At 47.9% G+C, this 18160-nt stretch overlaps 1 protein-coding gene across 2 annotated transcripts in view; it reads left to right on the top strand.

The window, feature by feature from the left end:
- Nucleotides 1-18160, top strand: part of LOC135898565 (scoloptoxin SSD14-like) — a 119181-nt gene that overhangs the window by 60941 nt on the left and 40080 nt on the right. Inside the window, exon 1 of one of the 2 annotated variants that reach the window (XM_065427588.1) lies at nucleotides 1668-1907. The exons of the other annotated variant lie outside the window; for it this stretch is intronic. Within the exon in view, the coding sequence (XP_065283660.1) occupies nucleotides 1807-1907 (101 nt within the window). The 5' untranslated portion in view covers nucleotides 1668-1806. Of the gene's footprint in view, nucleotides 1-1667; nucleotides 1908-18160 lie in introns of those variants that run through there. 2 annotated transcript variants of the gene reach the window in all.

Here is an 18160-nt window from a genome sequence, read left to right as displayed (position 1 = left end):
ATCTCGGCAGTCAATTGCGTGGTCACGGGCAGAGATAATAGGCGACAATGTGAACATACAAGTTTTGTAGAGCTGACTTTGCACGTCGAAACTGAAGATGCTGACACGAGTATTGATTAGCCGAAGTCCGGTTCAGTTTCGAGGTTTTTATTTTATACGGATCATTGTACTAAAATTCAAAACATCGCAGTTTATAAATACACGTTACTTGCTAAACACTTGTACAAACCAGGGTCGTTGCATACACCTCACCAAGAGTTTTGCTCACTATGTAGGTAGATTGAGCTCATTAGTTAAGCGTTTCCCGAGGAGTTCCCGCGACATCGTCTGGATGTTTCTCCAGGACGATTAGTGGCGCGTTGACTAGTTTGGGAAACTGCTTTACATCACCGTTTTTAACGTCGCCTTCGCATATTCTTTTCCCTGCCATCTTTTTGGTATTGCATCGCGTGGGATCTTCCCGCTGAGATTGGTTTTGGGCACTAATCCGTCCGTCTTCGCTTCCACACTGTCCGTCTACCTCTGTACTTGGCCTGGGCTAAACTTAGTCCAGTGTTATATTGCGTGAAACTGGGCAATAAGTCACCATAGTTGTCAAGACATGACGCACAGCTCTGAAATTGACCAGACGGTTTCTAACGAAGTATGACGCGAAGGGTGCTTACTTCCATAGTTTCGACGACATCCACATATTCTAAGGCTATTTAACGTTTCGAATTTTATCTGGCTACTTCACTGCTGTCATCGTTGTCGTAAGCATACTTCTGGCGCCGTGTTTTCAAGCTCGTTGTGGGGGCGCTACGTTTCAACAAGGTTTTTTAATCTACGATTAAGTGGCATCCTGTAGTGTATTCATGAGTCTAGATGCATGCAAACCGACAAAGATGGCCTGAAAGAGGGAAACATGAACTGAAGTTTTCGCGCTGGTGCCGAGTTTTTGCACCATTGCCATTTCGTCAATACGTAAAAGCAGACGTTATTCACCCGATTGTCGCAGGAAGATACCAAGGAAGCCCATCCGGATTTCTCGATTTCCAAGTTGAATAAAAATTACTTCTGATTCGGGGATCGAACCCAGGACCAGCGCCTTTCCGGGGCACCGCGGTCACTGCCATAAGCTAACCAGGGGTCTAGCAGACCGAAAAGCAAGGTCGATCTAATCGACATATCGAAACAAAGGGATAGTATCTCCGTGCTACTGCGGGGTCGATGGTAATTTTCCCTATTACAAGCCTTTCTCCGCCTTGCGGGCTTCCGCAGAACTGATTTCCGCTATTCGACGAAACTTGGGCTCGTAACGTGCAGGGACAGTGTGGCCAGGGACGACGCGAGTCGACAGCTACCTAAACACACCCACGCTTTTGTTTTCAGTGACTAACCTTGTGTTGTCTCGTCGGATCCGGGCACGCCGGCGCGCTCTCGAACAGCCGCTGTCCAATGTGCTACACCGCATGCCGGCATCGTTCTCCCTCCATCCCGCAAGAGAGATGCGCCTGAGACACACCGTGGGCGCTGCACCCTGTTCGGGGCGCGAGTCACTTTCCCTCCTCGATTGTAGAACACTCGATCTGTCCGATAGATGCGAGCCGCCGATTGGGCGGCGGTGTCGCGCTACGAGGGGTGCCCGCTATCGGCTGCAGATAGTGCTACGCCGCACTGGACGGTCGGAGTGCTTGTGCCGGCCGAGAGATCAGCCGGGGGGGTGCACGTCCGCGCTCGTGTTACTTCAAAGTGCGGGGTCTTGCCGCCGTTGCCGTTCCCCGCATACAGCCTTCGTTTGTGCGGGACTAACCGCCGCAAGAAGCCATGAGTGAAAAGACAAAGCTTCTGAACCGCGCTCCCTCTAATGGTGGCTATGGCGCAGTCGATGGCCCCAAGAGGCTCGCCGAAGACCTCTCCGAGCCAAAGTGAGTAGCCGGCTGTTAGAATACTGTTTTCGTTTGCTGCGTTTCGCGTTCAGTGATCATTCTGCCAAGCTCTAAAATTGACTGCCAGGCTCTAGACTGATGCAACGTACCTTTATCTGCGGCGTTCCTCTATGGCCAGCTCTCGAGTGTTTTATTTTGCTCCTGTAGGTGCGTACGGAAAGCTGTGCGCCTAGCTCTTTTATATCGTCATTTTCTTACGGTATCAAAAATGTACCCGCTTGCGCGTCCAGCGGGCTCCTGTAACGTGCAACTATACATCTGTATTGTGGCGCGTTGTGATTGGTGCTATGTCACATTCGTGGCTGTATACACCCCCGTACCATGCTCACGTGCGTAATGGTATCGCCACGGTGTGTCGGCGTCTTTCAAGCTCCAGTGTGGACACACTCCGCGGAAGCCGTCGCTATCTTGCGCCTTCTCGTTTACTTCTCCTTCTCGGCTTGATTACTTGAAAGCGTTGCTGTGAGGTGTATCGATGACATCTGTCTAGTGGCGGTACCGTGATTTTCGTGTGCTTGCCCGTTTCATAACGTGGCGATCATATTTCCGATTACATTTCGGTTCGCGATTGTCGCCTCAGAATTCGTTACCGACGCTCTTGAAAACGCCCCTGTAGATTAAACGGGTTGTTCCCAACCTTCGTTACGTGGTGCTTTTGGTAAGGACATACTGCTTCGACGCAACATCAGCTTCACGTCAAGCACTCGTGTACTATCTCTACACCAGCAAGTACCGACCATTGTTAAAGCTTCAGGAGAGCTCTGGAAACTAGTATTCTGTATGTACGATAGGCCGCGCAGACCATATATCTTTTCCTTTATGGCTCATTGTCTGCGTTGCAGATAGGTGTAAACCGCAATAGATTCGTATAGTGAACTACGCACCTTTGTTTTTTTTTTCTTTTTTAAAAATATTACTCCCACATTTACGTCTTAGCCTGCTAAGGCCTTTCAGTTAAAAAAATAAAGGGGGGATAGAGTAAGCAATAGCTTCCTGTAGCCTATTCGTTAAAGAATTTCTGGGGGACGTAGCGGCGTATGACTGTTATATTGTGCGTGATGATTATGCCGTATGGTTAATCGTGCGGTCTCGGCTGCACGTCGACAGTTATCCTTAATTTACGGTGGCCGCTCGAAACGATGAATTTAATTCGACGCGTTATGCTTATCAGCACCGGTGGATTATACTTTTCTCGGGTCTAATTTGTCGTAATTAGTCCAAGTCTGGCATTTCTGAGCCGGAGCATCAGATTCCGTGAAATTGAGTGTGCGATTCTGGGAGTCTCAATGTCTGAGCGCAAAGCTCCGTGAGTGGGAGTCGGCGATTGCCTGAACCTGGGTGAGCTCGACTGAGCATATCCTCGAGCCCGTAAATGAATACGCTTGCCTGAGTGGTTTTGGGAAGCGAGTCCGAGTGGACCTAGACGGGTCTTATTTCTGGTGAGCCCGAGTAAGAGCGAGGCCCGCAGAGTTATCTTGGTGAATAGGTCAGAGCTTTAAGCTAAATATATATTTTGTGAGTATGTTCTATTTATTTTGCTGACTATGGCTCAGGTTCGCAGTCTCATAGCTGACCTGTACTCAGAAAGACCAGCTCATGGCAGTGACGTTTGCTTAAGTGTAAAAAAATCAGAATCGGTGAGTTACGCTGGTGGTCTCTTTCAGGCGCAGCGGACTTGCGTGGTAATGGCACTCTCAACTGTTGTAAATATCGTCTGTACTGTATCAGTAGTATTTAACTGATGTGGTGCACGGCCATTACTCAAAGGTGCCAGCATAATTTACCGCCTGTCCATTGGAGTGTAATCGTGCACATTACATATATAAGATTTGATTTAATGTACACCGCTAATCCCTTGTTCACATTACTTCGCTCAGGCTGACTCCGCTTGTGTAAAAGATTCACTAGGAAGCACGGGCTGTGTTCTGCACGTGGTCTCGCGGATTCTAGAACAGTTGGAATAACATCTTTGACCTACTTGAACTAACCTACACAAGCTCACATTCACCAAGATTCTGTCATGCTCATGCCGACTTCGACTCACTCATACTCGCGCCTAGTCCGAATCACTTTGAGTCAGTCACTCACACCCTTGGAACTCGGAGAGTCATAGTTGAGTCGATCCAAGAGTGAGCTTACCGATTTTTGAGCACACGTCTATGAAATAGGTGTGCCTATTTCCGGTTTTGTCTACGTGAAGAGCGGGCGAAGGGAAGTTCTCAAACTGCCTCCACAACTACCTTGTGCGGCCCGTGTGGTCATTGTATCGTCGCTCTTGGGCCATTGCCGTACTTCTTCCTTGCCTTCAGCGCACGTGTCGTTTAGATTTATGATGGATGTTGCGCTGCCTAAAAGTATGTCTGCTGCTGGAACTTGATAATTACTGAGCGTCGAACAGATATTTTTTACGCTGAACCAGCGAGGCGAAAAAGTGTTTTATCCGAATGTCCGAAGGTAACTCAGGGGCGGTCTGAATATGGCCGCTTCGTATCTACAGTTCGGAAAAGAGCCCTTGAATTAGATACGAGACAATAGAGAACGTTTAAGATCGTAAAAAGCAACCTCCGTAACTTAAGTTATTTTTCACAATTTCGTGTTTGGCTTCCCACCGAATTACGCATGAAAGTTTCGAAATATAAATAGACCTGATGACAATGCAAATTCGCGGCTTTCGCAAGGAGTTGCGAGAACGGGAACTCAAGCTACTCAAGCTCTCGGAATTTTTTTCACTCGGGGCGTCGAAAGAACCGGATGGCTCTGTTTAAGCAATGGCGGCACGGATAACGTTATCTGACGTGACTTTCTCATTGTTCAGCTGGGCTACCACGAGGTCACGTGAAATCACTCGAATTCTTTCTGCGAAGTCTGCAAGGGTGGCGATACGGTAGGCACTTGCCAGGGGTTCGCGCGCTATCGCCCGCAGGTAACAAAGGCGGGCAGAGCGCAGATTGCATTAACGAGATAAGGCGACGTGTACACCTATACCTGGATCACTTTTCTAGAACGTGTTGAAAGGGAGTTACCGCTGCGGTGGCTATGCGTGTGGCTATCATTCATTTTATACGTATACCGTTGAATGGGGCTGACTTGCACGTCTTCTGATTTGCGAGCGGAAGTAGTGAATGGCTTGAGTGGCATCACTCAACTTCAAGCCAAATACTCTGAGCGCCTATTTGTAAACAGCTATGGAACATTTAGCCCTTGGTGGAGCACAACTTTTTTAAAGCCTTTGTGTAAAATAAAATTTAGAAATTGTACCCCTGTTCTCTAAAGGCAGGCGATGAAAGTATTTTCAAGTACAATATTATTAATGCCCATATAAAAACAAAACTACATATTCCAACAACTGTCGCTATAATGAAATAACTGAGACACAAGTGTACCATTGAAATTTGCACCCCTAAAATTTACGCATATACATTGAGGTTCTTTTTTTTTGCTTGAAATTCACACGTAGAGTGGTTAGATAGCATTTCTTCCTTGCATAGTTACGCACGCGCATTTTGTGCTGCCTGTACTGCTGAGCAGGCTCTTCTACAGTCATTAACTTGTCAACTGGCTAAGGGTTTCCTATAGTTACGACTGATATAGGTGAAGAAACGATCTGTATATCTGACCAGTAGATTATCTGTCTGCGTCAAAATGAAAACAAAAGGCGTATATAGCGTTCCTGAGAGACGTTATGCTCTTATTTCTCATACACTAAAATATAATTGCGAAATAAAAAAAAAAGGTATATGGCAATTTTAGTGACATACATTTTCTGTTTTGTTTCTCACTTCTGTGCTTTCACTAACATTTTTGTTGGTGGATCTTCTTCCGTCACTTTGCAGAAAAAATATCCTCCTCATAGTGTACTCTCCTGCCTTCCCTTTAGTTACGGTACGTGGGACAAACGGGCCTAAATGTGAAATTGCAGGAGCATAGCCAGAAAGTGCAAGAAGGGAGAAAGGGCTTTCATGGAATTGTAGGGGTTGAAGGCCGGGACTTCGGGATGGAAACCAAAAACTTGGGAGGATTTATTCTACATTCTATACAGGGAGGTGAGCGTCAATTAACAGTCGTACAGACATTACGGGCCAGCAGCAACTCGGACGCTGCGGCCCGCGGCAAGAAGTTCGAGAGAGGTGAATCAGGGAATCAGGGCATGTCCCAGAATGCTCAGGTCTCTCTGGAAGGCTTCTTATAAGCCCTTCGAGCACTGCAAGTCACGTCATGCTTGACCAATGGGAGAGTCCACTCCGATGACGCCACTTGCAGCCAATGGTAGGCGCCCGTGTCGCGTGGCACACCTGTCGGGGCTCTCTGCGGTCTTGCCACGCAGACTGGCAATCCACTTGTAGGCTGGAGAAGGAGTGGGGTCACACCTGGCGGGGCTCTCTGCTGTCTTGCCTCGCAGACTGGCAATCCACTTGTAGGCTGGAGAAGGAGCGGGGGGGCGCCCGTGCACCTGCTTCATTGTCGGATGCCCACCTGCTCCCGGTGACTCGGCTCCGCAGTGGTGGCAAATGCCTTCTTCAAAGACGAAGGGGGTCGATTGCGCTCCATTGTCCCAGGCCCCCTTCTAATCCCGGCGACGCACGAACTTGTTGCCTTAAACTTGTTTGCTCGGCCGCTTCTCTGGAATGCGCTTTCCTGCTCCTGCATTCCTCAATTAGCTGTGCTGCCACTCGAAGCGGTTTGGGGAACTCGTAGTAGCCTCAGGAACCAGCTCCATATCTAACAGCTCGTCCTCGCCCCGGTTGTTCTGAATGGCCGGTGAACTCAATTCGCTGGCCAGGAGGAACGCTGAAAGAAGCTGCAGGGTACTGGGGTCGAGCCTCGTTTGACAACCCTCGGGATCCTGGGCCCCGGAGAACAGACGTCAAACAAACCAAACAACACAGCGCTGCACCACGCGTAAGCGCAGGCTCTTCACCCCTGACTCGCCAGGCTATTACTGAGTCAAAATGAACTCTTATCTTTTATTTCCCCCAATTTTGACAACAGTTCCAACCACCCTTCCAAACAGCTATCCATTTCTCCTCGATTGCCGACAAGACCAGAGTACTATTGTTGTTGCAAAACAAAAGGGTCGTTGAGGATGCAAACAACAAATGAAAACAGCCGAACATAACATAAGTGGCCTAACTACACGAACAGCATGTTTCCAATCTATCGCAGTGGCGTACTTATCACACGTATTGGTGCCACTGAACAATCTGGTCAACCTCACAAGTACGTAATCACAAGCGCACTAGCCTTGTGGTCACTAAACAAAACGCGTACTTGCGTTGTAGGCAAACTTTTCACTTACGCTTACTCACGTTTCTTCCCTGAAAGTCCTACAGGACACGTGACATAAACGAACAATTAAACTCGCGGGACTTACACACTCCGCAGAACTCTTAAAATAATGCGTCTTTTAATAACACGTTCCACGCATACTTATCAGAGAAGTCAGAATACGGCTGCCCTATACACACACGAGCAACCCAGTCATAAAGTCTGCTTCCTTCCGTCCACACAGGACACGCGCTAATGGAACTAAGAACGCTTCTCTGTGCAAATCATGCACTCACTGAAAATCTACGCGCTTAACCTTGCAAAATTCAAAAACGCTTAAAAAGAAAGAAGGTTAAAAAACACACACGCGCGTTACGATAGGCCTCTCAACGATAACCTTGACCCTCAGGTTACTCACACACACAAAAAAAAACCTATCTACTTATTAATGAGCATCTCGCGAGACTACATGTTTACATAAAACGCATCTTTCAAATCTAGGAGCTTTCTCAAACCAAAACATAAACAAAGCTCATACCTTACACGTTGAAAGAAATCCTAGTCTCAAATCGCGAAAACTTTTCGATGCTCAAAAATAAAAAACAACACTTCATTTCTACGGAAAGGCTCTTCGCCTCCCTTTCCAAAGGCTTACGTCTGACTCATACTTTGAGTCTAACCCGGGGTGGACGTGGTCTGAAAGCTACTCTGGCTGCCGAGAGACAACAAAAGGGCTGATTCACTATCAGCTCCCCCAAGACGTTACGGTCTCCTGCCAATTTGCGTCCTCCCGCCCCGCTTTCAACAGGACCTCGACTGACCGCGTCGCTACTCCCCACCTGGTCTCGTCCTGCCACCTCGCGTTTCTTCGAACTGCACGCTGAGCTATGAAAAGAACTACGGAACGACGAGGAGCTTAGCTGCCTCGTGCCCTTTGTCCGCGTCCGTACAGAACATTCTTCGCGGTCCCCCTTTGACCGGTGGCTCGACCATTTTGGATGCGTCAACATCGTCCTAGACGACCGCACCTTCTTCCTCGCGCCCTGCCCTTTTGGGTTTCTCGCCATCTTTGGCGGCGCTACATTAATTACCGACTTTCGGTCTCTACCGCGCTTCTTTTTACGGCGCTTTCTCTTTGCACTCGCCTTCATGTCGCCTTCTCGTGCCTCGTGCTGGCCGGTACACATTTCGTCGGCCCGGATCGGCCTCTTACCCGCACAGTCTGAGTGATTCTCACTTAAATCAACACTCGCTCTGCCTCGACTGGCGGACAGCTCAACTGACTCTGGCACAATGCAGCAGGCTTTACTCGAGTTAGACAACTCGCACTCTTGCGAACTGCCCTCTACTACATTGCCCAGCTCACGCTGTGCATCGACACACAGCCCGTCGGTATCGATCGCTGTCTCACGCGCACAGTCCGAATGATTAACAGAATCATCCCTATCTAGGCTATCTAGACTGGCGGAGAGCCGCACCGATCCCTGAACAATGCAGTTGTTTTCTCGTGAGCTACGGAGCTCGCCACCCCGAGAATTACCCTCAACTGCACCGCTCAGCTCGCACTTCACTTCTGCACGCACATCTGGCTCTACATGGGTGCTCGCTTCTGTCGCGTCAACAGTACCCTTTTCCTCGCTAGCAACCTCGCTAACCTTACCAGCGACGCACACGCTCGGTAACTGTGCCAATTTGTTCGCAGCTGGCCTAGCTGTCTCCACAGTCATCTGTTGGCACAGCACCTCGTCGCTCTCACTACGGCCTTTAACGGCCTCTGTTGCCACTAAGGCATCGTTAGCAGCTAGCCTTTTCCCTTCACTTATTAATCGGCAGTCAATCTCACAGGCACTACTCTTTTCGTCGGCTTCTGGCCAAAATCCGCTAGACACTTGCTCTGTACTTCCTACAGAATTATCAGACAGCCGTTGTCTCTGTGCCAATAACTGATCACAATATTGTATCTCTTTGATCAGTGCTGCCTTCTCTCTCTCATACTTTTCCTCTTGCTCAAGCTTACGTTGATTCTCACGTTCGTGACGCTGACACCTAAGAGTAAGTTCTTGAAGCTCCTGCTTCCGTTCATTCTCGCGTTCTTCACGCTTAAGCTCACTCCTAAGTTCACGACGCGCTCGCAAACGTACACGACGCTCTCGCTCCCGTGGCTCCTGTATCACTTCCCAAGCAAGCTCAATGCTTTTGCCATCATTGCCACTATCTTCAATCGCCTTTATGATAGCTGGCGTTTTCATCCGTTCGTCCGCCTCAACTCCCAAATCGTCGCACACCAACAACAAGTCTAACCTCGTCAACCTTCTAAGATCCATGGCAGCTGCCCCGACAGGTGGTTAAAACTGTTTTCCTTAATTAATTTGTGCAAACACACAATGCAACAAATTCCCGATTCCCAGAACTATCAAAATTGAACACACAACCTTTGAGTCTGGCGAATCATAAGGAAAAAAACCACGCGCTCACTTACGGTTGCAGCACTCTGCCATCCGGTTCATTTGTCCGCTGTTCCCGGTTCCTTCCGGACTCCCTGGGTCGAAGGCTCGCTCCTTCTTCGATACTCCCAGTCTCTTCGGACCTCTTTCGACGAAGGCTCACTCTTCTTCGCTCTTCCCGGTTCCTTACGATCTCTCTCGACGAAGGTTGATCTGTAGCGCTGCCACCAGCTGATGCATTCGGAGGCGATCCTACCGCTGCCAACCAGATGTAGGGTTTGGAGGACGGGACTTCGGGATGAAAAACCCAAACTTGGGAGTATTTATTCTACATTATATACAGGGTACGTGAGCGTCAATTAACAGTCGTACAGACATTACGGGCCAGCAGCAACTCGGACGCTGCGGCCCGCGGCAAGAAGTTCGAGAGAGGTGAATCAGGGAATCAGGGCATGTCCCAGAATGCTCAGGTCTCTCTGGAAGGCTTCTTATAAGCCCTTCGAGCACTGCAAGTCACGTCATGCTTGACCAATGGGAGAGTCCACTCCGATGACGCCACCTGCAGCCAATGGTAGGCGCCCGTGTCGCGTGGCACACCTGTCGGGGCTCTCTGCGGTCTTGCCACGCAGACTGGCAATCCACTTGTAGGCTGGAGAAGGAGTGGGGTCACACCTGGCGGGGCTCTCTGCTGTCTTGCCTCGCAGACTGGCAATCCACTTGTAGGCTGGAGAAGGAGCGGGGGGGCGCCCGTGCACCTGCTTCATTGTCGGATGCCCACCTGCTCCCGGTGACTCGGCTCCGCAGTGGTGGCAAATGCCTTCTTCAAAGACGAAGGGGGTCGATTGCGCTCCATTGTCCCAGGCCCCCTTCTAATCCCGGCGACGCACGAACTTGTTGCCTTAAACTTGTTTGCTCGGCCGCTTCTCTGGAATGCGCTTTCCTGCTCCTGCATTCCTCAATTAGCTGTGCTGCCACTCGAAGCGGTTTGGGGAACTCGTAGTAGCCTCAGGAACCAGCTCCATATCTAACAGAATACATAGTTTTCAATGCAGATGTCGTTCACTTTTTGACAAGACAGCCATACTAGCTAGAAATGCACATGGCAATACAATAATTATTATTGAGGCAGCGGCTATTGCTATTGTATCAGTAAGCCTTCCATAGCATTGACAGGTAAAAAATTTGCTTACTCAATCACCTGTACGTGGGGAGCCGCCTTAGGCTATGGTGTTTTTCTTGAAGATTTGTAGTAGTGCTGATAATATGCACAAATACATGTGGTTGTGATCACGTGTACGAGGTTATATATTGCTTGTTTGTAATAAAACGAAAGTTGGAAGTCAGTGCTTGTCCAAATCGCTTCTTCTTGTGTTCTGTGTAAGCTTTCTCGCTTATAATATCAATATATGGAGTACCAACTAGCCCGGTCTCGCACCTCCCCTCTAGTGACCGCAGTTCCCATGGGGCACGAAAGATGACTACGCGACTCATTCCGGGCATGAAATGACCCGAATGGCGTTACTCGCCGGGAGAGCAGCTGTACCTTTCAGAAATTGCCTAATCGGCTCGCGCAAATGTGATCTTGCTGCCTACAGCTTCGTGGCTGCTGCAGCTGCTCACAAATTTTAATTGATATAATAAAGAGACGAACAAAACTCATTTAGCTCACAGTACTGAGGTTTTTCACTTTAACGCGTATAGGGACCAGTTCTGTCAAAATACAGAAAAACTGTCTTTGAGCACTATGAAAAAAAGAAAAAGAAACCATTTTTAAAAATCACAGAACCCATGTAGTTTCTGTTAAAATTTTTCTGGAGGGAAAATTGAAATTTTCAGTTGATTGCTTAGTTTTTTTTTTTTCACTTTGCAGTGCCATCTGGGCGCTATAACGTATTCTGGAGCACGGCAAACTCTTTGCAGTTATAAAGAAAAGTAAATGTTCTAGATAAAACAACATACGCATTGACGACGACTGTTTTGCTGCTCGTGAGACCCACCGTAGTAGCACTGCAACGACGATTGGTTTATTGTCTGGCAGTTAGTTTACACCATACCAGTAAGTGGCGTTTCTTTAACCATTCTTATCGCAGCCGCTTCAAAGACGCTGAAAGTTATCTCGCATATATGTACACAACTATCCTACAAAGGGTTGAAATGTTAAATTAGCGTGACCGCTGTATACACTGCATGGAAACCTGAGATTCACTGTCAGCCTATCTCGGTCCTTGATTTACGTCGTAACGTTACCGTGGAAAAAACTGCATATGCGCAGGTGCCTGAGTGCTCGTTACCTGAAGCTAATGAACATTATCAGTCAAGACTTGGCTGTGCAGAATGCGTGTGCCAAACAACTTATGAAAAGTGTCGCCAGCACACTGACACGGGGTAGACCGTTCACGGGCTGAGTCCGTTGCGAGAGCTCTGGTATTCTAGTATATGGTGGTAACTGGAACTTCGAAGCAGCTTCGTTCACAAGCACAGCTCCAGTTCTTCACGCGGACGTACAATGGACGCTAAGTTCGCTAACGTCGGTTCTGCCACACGTTTTCCCGCCTCTGTTGCCATTGCAGCAGCATCGCCCTTCTGGTCGCGCGTACGTGGCAGCGCGAACCCATTCAGTGTCAGAAGCTGTGCTGTATGCTATACTGCTAAATTTTCAGCTTGTGCATTTCAAGCGAGCATGGGCACTTCATCAGTACAACCACCTGGCACTTACATGACACGGCTTCCGTTACTTTACGCCACGAAAATAATTTTCAATAATGGCTGCGCCAAGTGGCAACCAGTGTATCCGGAACACCAATCATCCGACCAATAAAGGTCAATATCCGTAACCTCACCACGATTTTGGCAGAAGGAAGTTAAACGCGGAGATCTTCCGACCTACTTACATTATGTTGTCATACCAGGGAACTTCAACCACCCTTAATATAGGTCCATTGAGTGCGCAGTTTTCAGAAATAAGATTTTTATTGTAGACAATGAGCAAAACGAGAACAAGATGAAAGCGGAATCAACGTTTCGACATAGGCTTATTCAATTCAATTCAATTCACTTTATTTTCAACACCACAATGTTGAGGACCGCGAACAAAAAGCCTTTTATGGCTTGACAAGGTCCGCAGCCCCTTTTAACAGGCAGTGACAGCGCATAGGGTTAGGTATTACATATTAAGTTAGAACACGAGTGTCAGGCATAATGCATATGTATAATATATACATACATACAAGTGAAAAAATGAATTAAGTGAAACAGAATGTATATGCAGTACATATAGCACTCACGTACGAAAACCGAAAGAATTAACGTTAATTATTAATGCACATTATACATATATGAAATCAACAAATGTGTCACACAAAACATACTGCAATGCACACTTCGGCAAATACACTGTTACAAAAACAATTTTTTCCATTTTTGCGGAAACAAAGGAAAGACAAGAAAAAAGAAAGCACAATAATGAACCTTATACAGTGTTGATTTTATTGAGACAAGATGGTAAAGTAAAGCGCAACATTTGGTATGTGTAATTAGTTCTTGCCCGTGGCATCTCCCAGAGTTCGCAACTGCGCGTATTTAGCTTCCCATCTCTACGTTTTAAGTTCGATATAGTATTTAGCGTGTTATTATTTCTTTTAACACCTGTCTTATATCGGTGAATTAGTGTTTGCTCATAAATATCAGGCATAGGAAGTAAATTCAGTTTTTTGAAAAGTGGACGCGTATGTGTGTCGTGGGGAACGTCCAGAATACTACGGACGGCCTTTTTTTTTGTATTCTATGTAATGTGGTGATATTAGAAAGTGTCGTAGTACCCCAAACAAGATGGCAATAATGAATTTGGCTGAGAAGCAAGGATTTGTATAGGAGAAGTTTGATGTTTTTAGGGAGAAAATATCTTAACCTGCATAAAATGCCACTCACACGGGATATTTTCGCAGCGATTAAATCCACATGCAAATTCCACGACATATGCTGTTCGAATACAACCCCAAGACATTTAACAGTAGGCACAATCGGGATAATAGAATTATTAAGTTGTAGTGTTAGGTCTGTAGCGACGTTACGATTTCTCGGTCTGAACAGAACAGCTGTTGTTTTCTTAGTATTTATACTAAGTGAATTTGCGGTAGACCACGAGGACAGTTTTGTTAGTGCTTCATTTGCGATACCGATAGTTTCTGTGGAATTCGGTGCGGTAACCAGAATAGTTGTGTCGTCCGCGTACATAATAAATTTCACATTATTATATATAGTAACTAAGTCATTGATATAAATACAAAAAAGTGAAAGTATGTCGCCTTGAAAACGACAAGTCCACTTGTCGAAACGTTGGTTCCGGCTTTCACCTTGTTCTCGTTTTGCTCATCGTCTTGAATTTCTACCCCACGCCTTCCCCGTGTTTTCCATGGATGTCTATTGTAGCAAATTTGAAACTGTTCATGGCGGTTACCTTCGTACGCGTTCGCACCTCAGAATTTATTCTGACCACCGAAATCGTTGCTTACGCTCACATTGCTTTCAGTGTAGTGCACGATAGTGCTCTATTGTTGAGCTATCTCGGTCAGGTTTCATGCATGATTGGACGAGATCTCGAGCGGTACGTGCACTGGTGGCCCTAACTCAGACAGTCCGCCGGTCATGGACAGCTGTCCGAAACCGTGCGAGTACAGTGCGGCACATTTCTCAGGGTCCTTTTAAGGGGCCCTCCCCTACCGGCGCGAGCTGCGCTGAGTGTAACGCGGGACGCCACATCGCACACTGTCGGCTGGCAGCACGACCCGAGCTTGTTCGTTAGAAATTTAGTGGGCGTTCCGTTCCCGCTTTCCTTCTTTGTTTCCTGACCCTTAGTGGGCACAGGGTTACGAACAGCGCCTCCGCCCCGTGCACGTGCATGTGCGTACGCGCCTGTTCTATGCGTTTGCTCCTGTCCACTTCAATCGCGGCTAGCACCGCATCATGCCCGCGCTTCTTCGATGGAGCCGCTTAAGCAACGCCCGCACGCTGTTTGCGTTCATTTTGTGCCCTTAAATTTTCCAGCGAATTTTCGGGTTATCTTTCATACCCGCGTGCCTGCGATCGACGGGCCAGCGAGGAGTCTTCCCGCTTTCGACCCTGTCGTTCGCTTATACCTGCGTAGCTGTAGTGCACTATGGAACCGAATAGCGCTCTTTCAGAAATGCAGCTGCCGCTGGGCATTGATTTCTGCTAATGCTTGGTTCCAGTTGCATTGATCTCTGGCGTGGATTTTTTCTCGTGCACGCACGTGTTCGTTGCAGCTATATTATGAAGCCGCTCGGCGTGCACTCGGCGCCGTGAAACAATCGAGCGATAATAGCGTCATTGGAAACTTGATCGCCTCTGCCGCCGCCTTATCGCGTACGCCTGAAGCAGCCCTTTGTTTTTTCTTATCAACACTTCGCGTAGCTTTCACTGGCCGTCCGAATCCACTCCGTGCTCGCGCAGGTCTGGTTGCCCGCGAACTCGGCTCTCTGTCGGTGGGCTTGTCCACGATCACTCGGCATAAATTTTGCCGCACGGCCTCGGTCACCCCTGCCGCGTTTCAGCGGTGGGTCATATGGGTGTACCCTCCCCTGGCTGTGTTAGTCGATCTTTTAACTTGGAGTAAACGAGGTTTCTTCTACTCAAAGGAAGGCGATTTCATAAGTCACCGCTTAACTGATGAAATTAGCTGCGCTTGCGAAGAGCCTTCTGCATCAACAGCCTGACAGGGCCGCATTTCAATGTTATTGTGAAGGTTCGTTGTAGGCTGTCAGAGGTGTTTCATTTCAGTGAGCATCACCGGGATGTTGAAATACAAGGCTTGGAAACCGAGGCTTAGTAATTCACAAAGCAGCACCCTGTGAGGGTCAGATTGCGTGGCGTTTAGCCGAGGCCGTAGTTATCACAAGGGTAGATATTGCCCCTGTGATAATTCTGTTTAACCTCAGCGAGACGTCACGCAGTCCTGCATGCTATACGGTGCTTTTGAAAATATCTCGGCAGTTTCTGCGAACATTTTCTGTACGAAAGGAACCAGTCGCGAAAGTACTGCGAAATTCTCGTCACCTGCCATGGCCTGCAGCGTAAACACGAAATTGAGAATTTCGAGCTTCGTTTTCTTCGGTAATTCGACATCTTTACTTTTTGAATGAAGTGAATGTGTCTCAGCAAACCACCTTTCTTCAAAATCTTGCCACTGCCTCGCCTTCTATATGATCAACGAAAAATTGTTACGCTGAGTCACCGCACTGCATTATTAGTTGTTACTTGAGAAGCGCTGAAATTCGCAATATCACAGAACTATAGCAGCATGGATATTAATTTTTGAGACCCAGTCGAATACGAATCGAAGAGTGCGAGAAGCAAAGCGAATATCGAATGCTTTTTGTGTAGTTTTTGTATAATGGACGGCCTTTAATTCTCACCATAAATACAAATAGATCTTCACAACCTAATGTCACAACATTAGCAAGTTTGTCATTGCATTGCACGTTATGAAGCGTCGCTTATTAACAGCTCAAATGGAGCATTATACATAGGAGCGAACAAGCAGTTTACTCATACTCGGGAATCGTTGGTTAGCGCTAATGATGGCGGTTTAGACATGTAGGAGTCTGGCTCCCCGATTCACGTATAGTGCGTATACTCTACTGCGTAGCTTCTCGTGTTTTATGTTTACTATATGGCCGGCATGGAATTTACCCCCAAATAGGCGATGTGATTCGAAAACTATTTGCACTATTCTTTCGATTCGAAAGCCGGATCGACTATATTGCGATATTCGATTGGCTATTCGAAAGTTTCGAATATTCGCACACCCCTAAACAGAATGGACGTAGTTGTTTCAGCGATCGACATACGCCGCTGATAGTACTATTGAACGTCCACTATCAGTCTGCTGCGCACGTGCTCTCTTGCACAACCCTCGTTGCACCAGCTATTTCTTCCTCAATCGTAGCGCAGCATACCTGGGAGGGTATTCTGTAAGTGTCCACCTAGTGGACTGTCCATTTCGGACGCTGCTGATTGGCTAGGGCCGCTCGTCTCCTCTCTCGTACAGCTGCATCCAATCGGAAACGGGGGAAATGGACAGTCCACTAGGTCGACTCTTACAGAATACACCCCAGTAGTGCAGAGTAACTGGAAGGTAGGCAAGTGGGGGTGGGGGGTCCGGATCCACATCACATATCAGACGCGACGAGCGCATGTCCTGTCTCTGCTTTTGTCCGTGTTACGTTGCGCTGCCCAGGCATGACTATATGTGTATGTACGTAGTGCACTCGCGAAGCATTCTCTCGGCGTGCGCTTTTAGCCGTTGCGGGCGCAATAAACGCAATGTTAATTTGCCGTATAGTGCATCGGAGCGCTGGTGGGACCAAGGCTGTGATGTGGCACGTATCGCTGCTTACTTTCATTAGTAAGTTGGGCTCGTGCAAACGCGCCACTGGGGGTCTACCGCAGAGGGCGCTGCACAGGAATGCCTCTTGCCTCACACGCCCTGCATGGTTATCCCGTTGTGTGCAAATCGTTATTAAAGCGATCTACTTCCTTGCCGAACCAGGTTTTCTTGGGCGGGCGATCTCCATGGCATCGGAGCACCGCTCTATAGGCTCGCAGTTGGTGTGAGCATTGACGACGCTTAAAAGCGTGAACTGTGGTTTGTTACCGTTTTTTTTTTCATCACTATTCCCAGCGTATAAATATTCATTGTTATATTTCTAGCCATACGAAAAAAGGAAACATTTGTATTGTGTAGCCACTTTCCAGCCTTGCGAATGCCTGCCGCATCGCGCAGTCAATGTCTGGGTGAGGCGGTCGAGTAAAGGCAAACAGTAGCTGTCAGCCGCACTCTCCGAGATGGCTGTATGTGTATGTACTGTGTTTATCCCCCCCCCCTCCCTACCCCACCGCTCGCCCTGCTTTAAACCGAAAGAAATTAGTCTACATGCCGCTGGAAGCGACGCATTATCGAACGATAGGCGGTCTCAAGTTGATGTGTATATCTGCATCGCAAGATATCGTTACTTCCCGCTTTTCTAACGTGGCCCGTAATAGACAGTTTTAGTTTAGCGCACGTAACTATAGCGTACGCTATACGCTATGATATAGCGTACGCTAAGCAGCGCACACTTTCTACAGTTTTAGTTGGCCGGTGATATCTTCGGATCTCGGAGGCTATATGTATGCCGTCGTTGCGGCTATTTCGCGCCTGTAGCGATAGGTGGCGCTGACATCTCGAACGTTTCTTTAGTTAGGCTTCGATTTGTTCGAAACGAGAAGCGATCTGGAAAACACCACGAGGTTATCCATAATACTCTGTCGTCGAAGCGGCCTGAGACTAAGCGAAAGACGTTTACACAGTCATTTGCTACGAACGAAGTGAATTTTACAAAAGCAACGCGAAATTAAATTAGAAGCGGGCAGCCGGGACCGCCGCCATGTTTCCCGCAAACTCCGCAAGCCCCGCAAAAAGGCTATCCGCGTTTTCGTTGCGTACGCCCGCTATACCCGCTATTT

Source organism: Dermacentor albipictus, chromosome 2 (assembly GCF_038994185.2).
Source record: "Dermacentor albipictus isolate Rhodes 1998 colony chromosome 2, USDA_Dalb.pri_finalv2, whole genome shotgun sequence".
In the NCBI taxonomy this organism is placed as follows: domain Eukaryota; kingdom Metazoa; phylum Arthropoda; class Arachnida; order Ixodida; family Ixodidae; genus Dermacentor; species Dermacentor albipictus.
Note: the sequence above shows the minus strand (reverse complement) of the source record. Positions and strands in the feature narration are given on the sequence as shown.